At 38.1% G+C, this 14,084-nt stretch overlaps 1 protein-coding gene across 1 annotated transcript in view; it reads left to right on the top strand.

Annotated features, from left to right (window-relative positions):
- HCN1 (hyperpolarization activated cyclic nucleotide gated potassium channel 1) overlaps positions 1-13,150 on the top strand; it is a 190,399-nt gene extending 177,249 nt beyond the window's left edge. Inside the window, exons 7-8 of the mRNA XM_041489316.1 lie at positions 10,430-10,594; positions 12,309-13,150. Coding sequence (XP_041345250.1) covers positions 10,430-10,594; positions 12,309-13,150 — 1,007 coding nt within the window. The remainder of the gene's footprint in view (positions 1-10,429; positions 10,595-12,308) is intronic.
- Positions 13,151-14,084: the final 934 nt, after the last annotated feature.

Genomic DNA, 14,084 nt, shown 5'->3' with positions numbered 1-14,084 from the left:
TATGGATAGAAACTGATGTACTATCACTGCTGTGTGAATATTCTGATTTTTTTTGGTGGTAAATTGTTTCAGAAACACTCCATAGTAATATTATATAAATTGGTATTCAAAATCTCTGATAATTAATCAGACATTAATTATCAAACATGCAGTGTAATAAACTAAAGAGATGTTTGCTTTAATCCAATATAGCCTTTCCAATTATCTCTTTCCTCTTACTCAGATGTGTGAGTCTTAAGGCTACTTCAGTCATGACAGTAAGATCAGGCCCTGCAACTTCTCCTTCCCTTCCGGAAAGGCCTTCTGCTCCCTGATACCTTGTGACCCTCCACTTCTTTGCACATCCCTCATCCCAAACTCAGTCAGATGGTGTTCCCATGTACTCAGCTACAAGCTGCAGGCTCCTGGTTGGAGAGCCAAGTGGAAAAGCAGTTTTCAACCATTGATAACTTGCCTGAGATTGTTACCCCTGCAAACATAAAAGTTTTAAGCTCTCCCAAAGCTAGTGCAGAGGACTTTGATGAGTAGGAGTGGTTTCATGAGGTCCTGTACCCCAGGACCAGCTGCCAGCCCTGTCAAAATCAGAATCAGAGGAGTGACTCGGGACAGGCAGTCCTGGTTTAGATAAGCACTTGCTGAGCTGCCTCCATGAACTGGTGTGTTAGAGTGGGGCTGACATGCCTACGGAGTGGAGAAGAAAGGAATAAATCCCACACTGCCCAACCAGCACAGCTCAGCACAGCTTACTCAAAGGTGGATTTCTGGGAACACATTCAGAACTCTGCTGTTGCTTCATTTGCTTACTCACTCTGGACAGAGGCCTGATTGTTCACTGTGGTCTCATCCTGCTCTTTTCTGTAGTCACTGGCAAAATTCCTCTCATCCACAAAGGACACAAGATAAGACTGGTCTCCCTGCTATCTTTTCCTTTCTCCCATCTGTTTTCCCACCTGTGTTTACACAGGCTTTCCTTCATGCAGCAGCCCAGACATATGTTCCTGGAAATTTAACCCCTTTTTTTCCTGTTTTTAACAGATATTATGTTAGAGCTGAAGGAATGCTGATATTGCTAGGGAAATCCAAACTTAGTGTTTAGGAAGTGCAGATATATTTTTATTAATTAGGTGTGGGGGCACCATGGAGGTTTTGTTAGTTGAAGGAGTTTCCCAATTCCATTAGATAAGTCTGCAGTAATTCACACTGCCCAATTTTTGATGTATCCATTGCAGATCCCGCTCGCCATTGTTTTTTCCCCTACTGAAAATCCCAATGGTATCATGCCACTTGGAATCAGTAGATAAATCAGTTTTTAAACTAATGGAAACTCATACTGCTATTTTTTTTCCTATTAACTTCCAGGTATACTGAACATGAAGAAATGAATGTTATTTAAAAAAAAATAAATTATGAGGTGTATATATGAGAGTTAACTGTGTGTGAATATGAAACTGTATTGGCCTATCTCTTGCATTGTAATAGGAGACAAATACATGTTTTATTTTACTTACTCAAAGGCAGATATCACTATCTGTGCTTCATGTCATCATTCATCTAGCAAATCTATCTAGAAACCAGATTCTCATTGCTGTCTTCCTAGATGATGTCCCAGAGACATATTATAGCATCTTTTCTTTTTTGGTTTATTTTTTGTAACATGTAGTTAATGGAATACTTTCAATTTTAAATGTTTTATTTTGCTTAAATTTTTTAATGCAGTTTTAACATTTACCCTTCTGCACTTAAAATCCTAATAAATTCTATTTTGCATTTGCTTCAGCTTGTAGAAGGCCAATTAGACAGAACTTCTTTGACCTACCTATTATTTATGGAGCTTTTCCCCCTCTCGGAACAGTGACTGTCAGTATGTTTTAGACCAGTGCAGTGGAAAATAATACCATGGGAAATGTTGAGTCACTTTAGATTATATTTTCCCACTTATTTTTTTCTGGTTACACTCTAGGTGCTTCCTTTTGATAGAATACTTTAAAAGATTTGCAGTATAATACTGATTATAAATAGAAAAAAATCTGTTAAAGTGCTTTACATATGGACACTATGATATGATATAATTTTACATTTTGCAAAAAATACTGCATATGGCTATTCCTTATTCAAGGCAGTGGTGGATTAAGTCTTTCAATATTCATACTATAATCCAGATAGGTAATTATAAGTAGCCCCACTGAGGTGTGATTATTCGTATTCTTAATAGCAGGGACATAATTAAATGCTTTAAGGGAGCAGGATCTCCACATCTCCATGCCAACTCGTTTGTAAAACATTTTTCAGCAGAACAGTATAGAACATTTTTCTAAAAATATTGTCTGCAAGAGGGTCTAAAAATTAAATATCTTTTTGGCACAGACTAATCTGCCATTTTGAGGCTACATAATATGCAATAGTCCTCATAATATTGCATAATTTCTTGTTGACAATAAATTTTTGTGTTGTTCTTTTGACACCATATTTTATATGGAAAATAATAATCATTCAGAAGGACTTCTTGCTATTCAAACTCAATAATTTTTTTAAAGTGCAAGAGAATTTTTAGGAAGATAGAATAAAAATAACTTACTCTTTTATGTTAAAAGGTAGAAGCTGATTTGGGTTTAGGAGTTTTAATAGTTAGCAAATATAAATATAAATGTAACAGTATTCATAATAATAACACAATAATTCTTGCAATCTAAAAGCATAAATACACTATAATTATAATTCTGCTAATTCATTAACAGTATACATTTTTAATTTAAACTTTATATAACTAGACACAAGTAAAATAGGACATAGCAGGCCTTGGAAATCGAATGTGTTTAACACAGATAAAGCAGAAGAAGATTTTCCAAGCACCTTCAATTTCACACAGTAGAATTTTAACTAAATATTTGAGTTTAGATTAAATATTTAATCTAAATACTTAATTCAGAACTGACAGTCTCTGATAATTTTTTTAATAATTTAATGAAAAAAAGTACAATATTTTTATAGTCAATTTTAATTCAAGTTGAACAGTTTAAATTGTAACTGTTATTGTTTGCCAAACTCAAGATTACAAGAGCATACCACTGAATATATAAGGAATTAAGTGGTTTTTTTCAATAAGCAGTAAGCATCCCTTGGAATAAAAGTAGGAGTAAATGAATTACATAAAATCACTTTTGGCCTTTGATACGGTGAATATGAATAAATTTGTACTTAGGCATTTTATCTTAGAATCTTAGCTTAATTATTAATTTTTAGAGCATATGAAATTATTACCAGTAAAGTTGTGAGCTTTTACAAGACAATAGACTATCTTAATCACTCTTTGTAGAAAGAACACTTTAATAAATCAGAAGAAAAAGCATATGGATGCTCTGTTATAAGTAGCATTGAAGACAAAATATGCACTTTCATTTCTATTTTATAATATTACCCTAAGCTTCTGTTCTGTCTTAGAGACCTATCTTAGAAGAATTTGATAGAACATGGGAAAATAGTCAGGATGTAAGAAATGTTCATAAGTCTAGATGTGGCACTCAGTGCCAGGGTCTGGTGTTCAGTTAAAGGTCAGACTTGATGCTCTTAGAGGTCTTTTCCAACCTCAGTGATTCTGTTTCTGTTACTGGCTTTGTCTGTGCTAGTAATGAAAACTTGGCCACAGCTATTTTCAGTACCTGCACATGGAAAAAAGCAAAGAGAGGTCAGGATGAAAAATAAAAAGTTCCTGCTCAGATAACTTGCCACTTTTTATTAAGATAAGAAACTGTTTTCTTCTAGCTAAGTGGCATAAAAGACACATTTGGAGCTAGGTAAAGAAAGGAGCATACTCTCAGGGTTGTTGGCAAGCCCTAAATAAACATTAATTTTTTTTTAAATAAGTATTTGTCTATACATTTTGTCAAAGTTTGGGTCAATTAAATGTAGGCACTTCTTTTCAAATGAACATTTTTTCCCCAAGTAAATTTTTCCTATTTTGCTATTGTTACGTTAAATTAAATAAAATACTGTTAATTAAACTATAAACATACAGAGACCTCAGGTGTCGGTCTTCAGAGACAGAAATTTCAAATTACTACAAACAGGCAATAAAAATGTTGGCTAAAATAATGTATGTGGTTTTTGTTTGGGGAATTTCAGGGGCTTTTTGTTATTTGTTTGGTTGGATTTTTTAATAGGATGGCTAATAAGGGCAACAGCTATCACAAATTACAAATAGATATATTTAAAATAAGTTCAGGTAAATAGTTTAAAAAGTGATAAAAGACTGGAGATGGGATATTACAGAAGTTGCTTTTCATTCCAATCAGCCATTTTCAGTCCCTCTTCAAAACAATAACCTCTCAGTGATGTATCCAGGCTGCTTTACAAACCCTCTCTCCAACTGATGAACCCAAATATCTGAAAGCAACTCAACAGACAATTATTGCTGTCATATTTCAAATGAAGTGGTCATGCAGGCTGTATCTCCTAACTTAAACTGACTTGTCTGCAATTCCATATTTAGTGTAAACATGGTGGCAAAAGCAGTAGGTTTTGCATAGCTTCCTTTTGGACAGTCCAGATGACAAATCTGACTGTAAAAGGCAGAAATTGCCTCCATTTTCTGTTCTCTTTAAGCTCTCTCCCTTGCTGCAGAAATGTTCTTCTTGAGCAGTGGACTACATTTTAGGATTTCTTAAATGCAGGACTGAATTTTTTAGAACACAGATTACTGAAATTAATTTAATTGCATCAAACTACATTCTGAGTAATTCTGGTGGTAGTTGTTTTAGTAACTACAAAAAAAAAAAAAAGCATCATATGACTGGGTTTTCCATTGTGTACGCTGGCAATAATATACTGAAAGATAAAAAGAACATATTAAAAATGAGGAAAAAATATATATAAATGTGTTTCACGTTTTCCAGAGTTTAATAAAGAAAAGGAAACAAAAGTGCAGATGCTTATGTTAAAGTAACATGTTATCATATGAAACAGCTTCTCCTTGTTTTCTGTATTGGAGATGCTTAAGTCAACATGGAACTGGAAAATCACTCAATTTCTAAAAGAATGGGATGCCTATAAGCTTACTGATTTTTTTTTTTTAACTTGCTTAAAGTTCATATAGTCATCTCCTAAAGAGAAAAATAACCCAACCATACTCATACTATGTGTTGTAAAGCTGGGAATTGAGTGAGATAAGCTGAATATCCCTTGCCGTGACTGGCACAGCAAGTAAGTACCCATTAGATAGTTTCTGCTCAGTGGACAACTTCAGCTGCTTGAAAGAAGTAAAGAACTATCAATCTTTGTAGCATGCCAAGGAGTTGCTGCTATGAAGAACTGACAGAAAATAAGGATAGCCATGGTGGTTTGGGAGCCTTACTCTGAAGTCTTACGAGAGAGCACTTGGACATTTAAGTTTTGTCTATGGTAGTTTAGTAATTCATTGCTCTCTATAAAACAAACTATATTCTAATCCACTGCCCTGTTCTTAAAAAACATTCCGAAGTCTGTTAGACTCACTGACCCAAGCTTTTGAATTGCTTTGACTTTCCATCTTTGTACTGCTGCTGGAAGTAATCAGCCTGAACAGCTGACAGCATGCACAGCAACCACGACATGAACAAGTTTCCTGTTGAGGATCTGAAGCAGTAGTCAGCTGTCCTCAGCTGGAAGGACCTCTCACTTAATCCTGTAATGTTTAATCTAACAGATGATGGGAAATCACACAGCTTTGCAAGGGAACAGAAATGCATAAAAACTGCTAGTTGTTTTTAATTGCTTATAATACAGACACTATATAGCTGAAATACTGTTGAATTCATTAATTCATTACTACACAAATTTAATTTCTTCACCTAGTAGAGTGAACTTGTGTCCTTGCAAGACAAAGATGCGCATACAATAATTCATTGTATGAATTTTCTGTTTATACAATGTAACATCCTAAGCTAAGAAATCTGGTCCACGGAGACACGACTGGTTTGGTGTCCTTCAGTGAAGTTGCTAACTACTGCACTCATAACTAACCTTTAGCAACACAGTTTACTCTTTGTGGGCACATTCTTTCTGTAGATTTTCTCTAGTCAGATGTTAAGGTAACATATGAGGTAGAGTAATTACATCTGGAATATAATTTATATGTAAAATGAACAGATGGTGAATGGACAAGTATAACCTCTCACAGAAACTGTACTGCTTATCAGAGTAAAAAAGGAATTTTCCTATATAAAAATTTTCTGTATAAACTGGAAACCAGAAATTATTGCTAGGATTGCCAGTAGATACAAAGCCATCCAGCAAAGACTAAAGAAGAGATCAGTGTCATACATGCTACTAGTGGTTAATCTCCCCCACATCCATGTACACGGATGTGGGGGACATCAATACATAATGCATTATATATACATCCCCACATCCTTATTTTCTCAAAGAAAAAGGTGTTTAGGCAGCATGTAGCAACAGGGGAGGGCTAAAAATTATCACCTACAGTGGCATATCAGTACAGTCCATAAGAACAATGAACCTGGTCTCAGCTGGGATCAAAACTTGATTCTTATGAAAGGCCTATTAAGCCTATTCTTTAAAATTCATCCTGTGGGCTATGTCACTCACCTTACCTCATCCAAATTTTCCTGAAATCAGCCTTCCTTATTGCTGTCTTTCAAATATGTAGAATTTCCCATGCAAAGTGTTCTGTCACATTAATGCAACAGTAAAAAACAACCTATGCATTCATTCGCTGTTTTATGAAAAACTGATACAGGCAAACTCCTTTAGAAATTCATAGTGTTCCAAAAATTGAACCTGATCCAGCTGTTACTGAAATCCTTCCATAGAATCACAGAACCACTTAGACTGAAAAGAGCTTTGAGTCATTGAGTACAACTGTTAACCCAGCACCAAAAACTCCATCACTCAGGCACATCCCACACAGATGTGCAACTGATATGTTGATGATCAATTTTGACTATTACAACTTTCAGAACAAGGTTAGCTTTAAACTTCTATCACTGCACATTTTTGTTAGAGTCTTCACAGCAGAAAGTACACTGTATTTGAGCCTATTTCCATATTCTTCTGAGGGCTGACTTTTTACGTGGGGAAGACCTGATCCTAGCAGACGATGAATTATGATTTTCACAAATGAATTAATTAAATTTGCATTAAACATGGACTGTAAGAACAAATCAATGTTTTTAGCATCCCTCTGTATTTTCAAACAGTCACTTTTCTTTAGGGCAGTGACGGACATTTGTTTCACAATGTTCTAGGTAACAGTTGTCCCCAGAGATTACATAATTAAAGTAAAATTTGCATTCAGAATTGCATTACATGTTCGTTGTAGCCTAATACATAAATTTTAATTGGAATTTAAGACATTCTTTTGTTTGAAAAGGAAAGATAGTAATATTTGGCACACTGAAAGTGTCAGCATGAAGGCAATGCACCATGACAAATGCACATAGTAATATTAGTGAGTAATATGCTGCTGACACTTTATTTTTATGCTAATACAGCACCTTGTTTATCCAAGTTGTTTAAAAATAGTCTATGCCTTTTGTGTTCCACTACACACTCCTATACTATTATTGTATTTCCTAGTCTATTTAAATCAATTGAACATCAAGGAGAGCGTAATTGTTAAGGGCACCTGGTGTACTTGATGCCACTACGGCTCATTTTAAATATGTCATGGCTATTTTCATTACTTTGTTATTTTCATGAAAAACAAACACTTTGGTTTATTTACATGAACACAAGTGTTTAATGAGAACTCATTTCAATATTCTGTGTTCCTCCTCTTTGGTCCCAGTAAGAAAGATTTCATATACTATTTCTTATGCTTGAGGGTCTGTCCAAACAAATAGCTGATAGATTAACACATACAATTAGCAAACACTTTAGTCTTAAGAACAGACTACAAATGATGCTATTGATAATACTGATATTACAAGGCAATATAGATAATGTATCAGTGACTATAACGCAGTCCTAATCAGTCAAGAAATATCACTGGAAATGCAGTATGTGGGTATCCATTCACAGTATTTTTTGTGTAAGGAAACTTTAGTCCAGACCATTCCACTGGAGTTGAGAACACAAAGCTGTTTTTGCTTACTGAGGAGGCAGGCTCCACAGCAGCACTCCCTGACCATTTTCTGGGCACTGGGACATTTGTCATATCTTTTCTGACTCGTTGTTTATTATATTATCTAACTAGAAGAATTACAGATATTAAAAGCCTTCCAGACTCATAGTCTTCAAGCAGAAGTTGTGGGTAGACAGAGTCTGCACATCATAGTTTTCATTGATTTTTTCCCTTCACCTTGACAAAAAATAATAGATGAAAGAAGATGAAGAAAAAAAGGAACTATTTGCTGCAGTAATATCCATGAATTCTACAGTCCCATTGTCCTGATGAAGCCTAACATTGTCTCTTATGGTTTCTTCCCATTTTTCTTTAAGTAATCTACAATACAGTAGTCAAGATTATTAATGATGAAAACTGTACTTTCTCTAATTTTTTCTGCACTCTTCAGGATGATGGGGATTTAGGAGATGCTGGTTTTCTGGGGGGCATTTCATGCTTTTTATACTCAAGTATTTGTTGAGAGTAGCAGAAGACACCTATTTATGTGTCTTTATTGTTTGTAGCAATTTTAGTTGAAGAGAGCCGAAAACCAAGAGGTGATCATTAGTCACACAGACTTTCCAGATAGTTTTCTCTAAATTCAACCATGTATTGTATCACTTTATTTGTGAGACCTAAAGAATATCTTAGGAAATAGAACAGGTATTGTCTGCATTTAACTGCTACCTTTGGGCAAAATGTCCTTCTCTTGTAACTAAAATGCAGTGGGTTCAATGTAAGGAGAAGAGGTCAGGCTAAGCTAGGAGTGAGAAAAGGAAAGGTCTGACTTCTGTTATACCTGGCTGGTTCTTTACAGTAAACTGCCATTATTTCATGGGCATCAAGTTTTGTGAGGGACTTTAGGTCAAGTCTCTTACCAGTATTCTCTATAATTCTCACTTTACTCTCCCAATAGTCTCTATAAATTCTCCCCAAAGCTGCTGGGGTTAAAGTACATTCTGTGCTAGTACTGGCCCAATATTAATTTACTTTGATTTATCCACTGTAATTTAAGTATCTTATCCCCTAAGCCTTCAGGGTCAGATAGCATGTGGAAATTCCTCAAGAAGTATGAGACAAAAAAATCAAGGTCCTTTTTATTCTAGATCAATAAAAAATATATTTCTTAAAGACATACAAGAAAAAAAAAAAACAAATCAAGAACTAGGTTGGTGTTTTGTAGAACTGAAGTCTGCAAAATTATTTATTAGTTGGTTTTCCACACTTGAAAATGATAGTTTGATTAAAATGGAGCATGTAATTGACAAAAAAGCAAGGTAGGAGACAGTTTCCTACTTTTTTATTTAAATATGAAGTATGAACTTGCAGCCCTTGACTGCTGGAACTGAGTAGGGAAACTGTCTCTCACCCTGCTTGAGCTCAAGAGTTCTTGGAATTTCTAAGTGTGTTCTTAGTCTCCAGTTTGAAAATGGGATGAACTCAAATACTACTTTTTGCAAATGACTTTCTAATTTTCTGTATTTTCATCTAAATAATGTAAATAAATATTTTGGCCCATGTGTTTTGCTGATACAAGCCTCAGACACCGACTTTGGCCTCTATGCAGTCACCCTGATACTGTGGGTTGAAGAATTAGAAATCAAAAGTTTGGGACTTTTTCTTGGGACTCTGCACATAGCTTCAGTTTCCACTGTTCCAGAAAAATGAATTCCTGTTGGGGGCACTTGCAGAGAAAGGCTACTAGACTAATCATATGAATTCCACTTTTTAATCTAATGAGAAAAAAGGTCAAAAGTTCTATGTTTTCTCTCCCCAAAATACCTAGAACATAAACATCAGGGAAACAGAAGGCATGTTCATGCTTCAAGTTTTTGGTGTTTTTTTCACAGAACAGGTCTTATATTCAAATATCATTATATCATGTATTGCATTATTTTAGTAAATCTAGTGAATGATTAAAGGGATTGGTCCTCTATGGCAGCTATATATTTAAAAGAAAATCAATAGAATCACTTGGGTTAATTCAGCACTTCGGTTAATCAAAGTCATCAAGCTGTGTTTGACAGCTGATGGATCATTTCTTAGAACTTAAAGCACTATTTTAAAAAGGCTTCATAAAATCAGGAGGTCATACCAAGAAAACCTATAGGCAGGGCTCTTAAAGGACATTAATTTTTTTTTCAGAGTAGCAAAAATAGAATCACATACCTTCAGAATTGTCCCTGCAACCTTATGTAAGCAGAAATAGAAAAATTGCTGCTGAGTACTAAATTATTACTTGTTAGCACAGAGTCAATTTCTAACTTTAAAGTTTCACATGGTTCAGTAACTTCTTTGTTTTCAGTGTGTGCTGAATTTTTCTCTCCCCAGAGATCTGCCTTTTAACCAAGGGCCGTCGAACTGCCAGTGTACGAGCAGACACCTACTGTCGCCTGTACTCCCTATCAGTGGACAACTTCAACGAGGTCCTGGAAGAGTACCCCATGATGAGAAGGGCCTTCGAAACCGTGGCAATTGATAGACTTGACAGGATAGGTATTTATTCCATTTTTTTGCATATGATTAGTTCTTATAATCCTTCTTAAAATCCATTTTCTTTCCCTTGAGCTGCATGATAAAATAGCCCTCTTTAAAAGTTTTTTTTCTGTTATGCTGCAGTAAATGTTTTCTTGATCTATAAATAACACATGTGTGCAGACAAGAATTTTGCAATCTCACTTTTAAATAATAAAACCCACCAAGTTTTAGAAAGGTCTTGTACTCCTTTGAGGATTATTTTTCATACTTTAATTATCATTAGTATTATTTATTAATCCTGTAGGTTTCTTTTGCTGCCTTCAGCACTTGATAGGATTTATGCTGTGTCACGAGCAGTAGATGACATTTTCCTAAATAAATTGCTTACGGATGACATCTATAACGCTGGGAAGAGCTGAAGCCTCTCAGCACTCACAAACCCATTGTTTGTTGAAGTGAATTAATCCTTTGCAGCAGGGCTCTCATTTTCCTCACAACATGGGCTCTGCTAGCCTTGATGGCTGCACACTGGCACTGCTCAGATCTGCCTGCAATCAGAAAAACTGTCCAATAATATGGAAGTGAAAGGCAGAAGGGTATGGCAGATTATCAAAACATGAGGTGTAAACTTGCTCTTCCAGTGTTTGGGACCTCCCAGCTGGACATACTAGGCAAAGCATAAAGTCTTAGGTCAGGAGAATTGCACTTTGGTCATCATTACTGGCACTCATTTTAAAATACAGCTGTAAAAAAAAAAAAAAAATCACTTATCCTGTTTGGTGGTGTTTCCTCACTTCATAAGAAAATTTCAGTCTGAGGATTTCTCCACATCAACACAATGCATTGAACTCCTACAGTTTGTCTTGCAAGACTCTCTGGAAATGCAGTGCAACTCTAAGTAATATGTGCTTGAAAAATTTTAGCACTAAAGCTCCAGTCTGTTCTTGGAGTAGCAATCCCATTTGAAGTGCAGTTTTATAAAAAAGAAAAAAAGGAAAAAAAAAGAGCAATTGAGTGCCATTGTGTTCCCAAGCATCTGATGACTCAGACAGAATAGCGTCTACATCTTACAGACACTGTGAGCCATCAAGCAGACATCAGGTCACAGTGCACAGCAGTCTCCACTGTGCAAGCTGGTGTCACATTATCCACGAGTTTATATTAGTTCACAGTTAAAAACACTGGTTACTACTCATGTCTAGTAACTAGTTCCCAGAAATGTGCTAGATGGCAGGTGTACTTTTAAAATACGTAACTGTAATTCAGTTTTGCAAGGAGAAGGATGATGTAGGTGCAGAGCACGATGACTTTTTCTGACAGTTGTTCAGGAAATTACGGTTCTTACATGTAATTGTAGTAATAACAGTAAACTGCAAGTGAAGGGGCAGAGAAAGGCCAGGTGTGGGAGCGCGGCGGTGCTCCGACGGCCCGCGCTGCGGGCGGGCCGCATGCAGAGCACAGCCGCATGCGGAGCACAGCCGCATGCAGAGCACAGCCGCATGCACAGCACAGCCGCATGCGGAGCACAGCCGCGGGGAGCTGCAGCAGTGCCAGCGGGGCACAGCCCCCTCCTGCCCGGGGCTGGCGGCCGAACGATGCCCGCTCAGCCACCCGCTGCCTGCTGCGGCTTTTACAACAGACCGTCCTCAGCGGTGGGTGCTGAAACACAAAGCCAGAGCGGGGCTCTCCCCCCGCACCCCGGGCTCACTAACTCTTCTGCTTTTCTGTGAAGGGAAGAAGAACTCGATCCTGCTGCAGAAGTTCCAGAAGGACCTCAACACCGGCGTCTTCAACAACCAGGAGAATGAGATCTTGAAGCAGATCGTGAAGCACGACAGGGAGATGGTGCAGACCATCGCCCCGGTGAGCCTGCAGCAGATGCCAGCCCTCAACTCCAGCACCTCGGCCTCGTCGTCGCGCGGCAGGACGCAGTCCCCGCCCGTGTACACCAGCAGCAGCCTCTCGCACACCAACCTGCACTCGCCCTCGCCCAGCACGCAGCCGCCCCAGCAGGCTGTCATCCTGTCGCCCTGCTCCTACACCACGGCCGTCTGCAGCCCGCCGGTACAGAGCCCGCTGGCCGGCCGAACTTTCCAGTACGCCTCGCCGACCGCCTCGCAGCTCTCCCTCATGCAGCAGCAGCAGCAGCAGCAGCAGCAGCAGCAGCAGCAGCCACCGCAGGCGGCGCAGCAGCCGCCGGGAGCCGCGCAGAAGAACGAGGTGCACAAGAGCACCCAGGCCCTCCACAACACCAACCTGACGCGGGAGGTGCGGCCGCTCTCCGCCTCGCAGCCCTCCTTGCCCCACGAGATCTCCACACTGATCGCCAGGCCTCACCCCACCGTGGGGGAGTCCCTCGCCTCCCTCCCGCAGCCCGCCCCGGGCCCCGGCGTGCCCCCGGCCGGCCGGGCCACCGTGCCCCAGCGGGTCTCGCTGTTCCGGCAGATGTCCTCGGGAGCCATCCCCCCGAACCGCGGGGCCGCGCCGCCCGCGGCCCCGCTGCAAAGGGATTCTTCCACAGTCTTAAGCACAGAGCCCGAGGGAGACAAACCGCGGTTCGCCTCAAATTTATGATCCCTGGTGACTGTGAGCAATAGACTTGCAACAAACCGAGCACCATCCCCCGAACTGTTTTAGCCTGTTTCCTAATGTGCCCCAGCAGTCTACTACCAGAAAAATAATTTAGACAGCTTTGCCCTATGTAACGAATGTAAAAGTTTTATATATATATATATCTAAATATATATATATAAAGGCAATTAAAAAACTTGTTTGAGTTCACGTCTTCCTTTTTGCAACCATTGCAGAAGATTAAAATTAGCGCTAATATTACTTATTTTTGATGTGTTGACTTTAAAATCAGCCTAGCAGATTTCTCTGTTTATGAGATGGGCTGTTTTCATGGGGAAATTGTCAACACAACAACAAACTTCAAACAAGTATATTTAAAAAATGAAAAAAAAGGAAAGAAAACCATCAATTTAACTAATACATAGCACTGACTGATTGATATTCTGAAACCTTTGTTACATCATTTATTGCGTATACGTTGTTAATTTCTTGTGAAGAATTCAGTTGTTATTTCACATTGCATTTCATATGTTAGCACCATCCATCAGAATTTAGATTGGAAGAGAATTATATTGCAAACACCTGCAGTGTAAAGGGAGGCACTAGCGCTCCTCTGGATAGGTTGTAACCTCATGGCATGTCAACCCTTCTGTTGTCTAAGAGAATTGGGTGGACTTTGATCTTCACACTGCTAAAGACTTTTCAAAGACTAAATATTTCCATTGTAAATAACTTTTTAGACCCAAGCAAAAATAGATGCTGTGTGGTGTACCATTGCAAGGTCTTCGTTTAGGAATTTAGGTTCCGCTTTTCACTTCAAAATTTACAGTTTTAAAATTTGTTAAAGCTAAGTGCAACACAAATGTTAAATTGTAATGCAATGGCTTAAAACCTACAGTGTTACTTTTACATGCAATGTTTTATGCAAAATTGTACG

This window comes from Pyrgilauda ruficollis, unplaced genomic scaffold, assembly GCF_017590135.1.
Source record: "Pyrgilauda ruficollis isolate IOZ18807 unplaced genomic scaffold, ASM1759013v1 scaffold92, whole genome shotgun sequence".
Classification (NCBI taxonomy): domain Eukaryota; kingdom Metazoa; phylum Chordata; class Aves; order Passeriformes; family Passeridae; genus Pyrgilauda; species Pyrgilauda ruficollis.
Note: the sequence above shows the minus strand (reverse complement) of the source record. Positions and strands in the feature narration are given on the sequence as shown.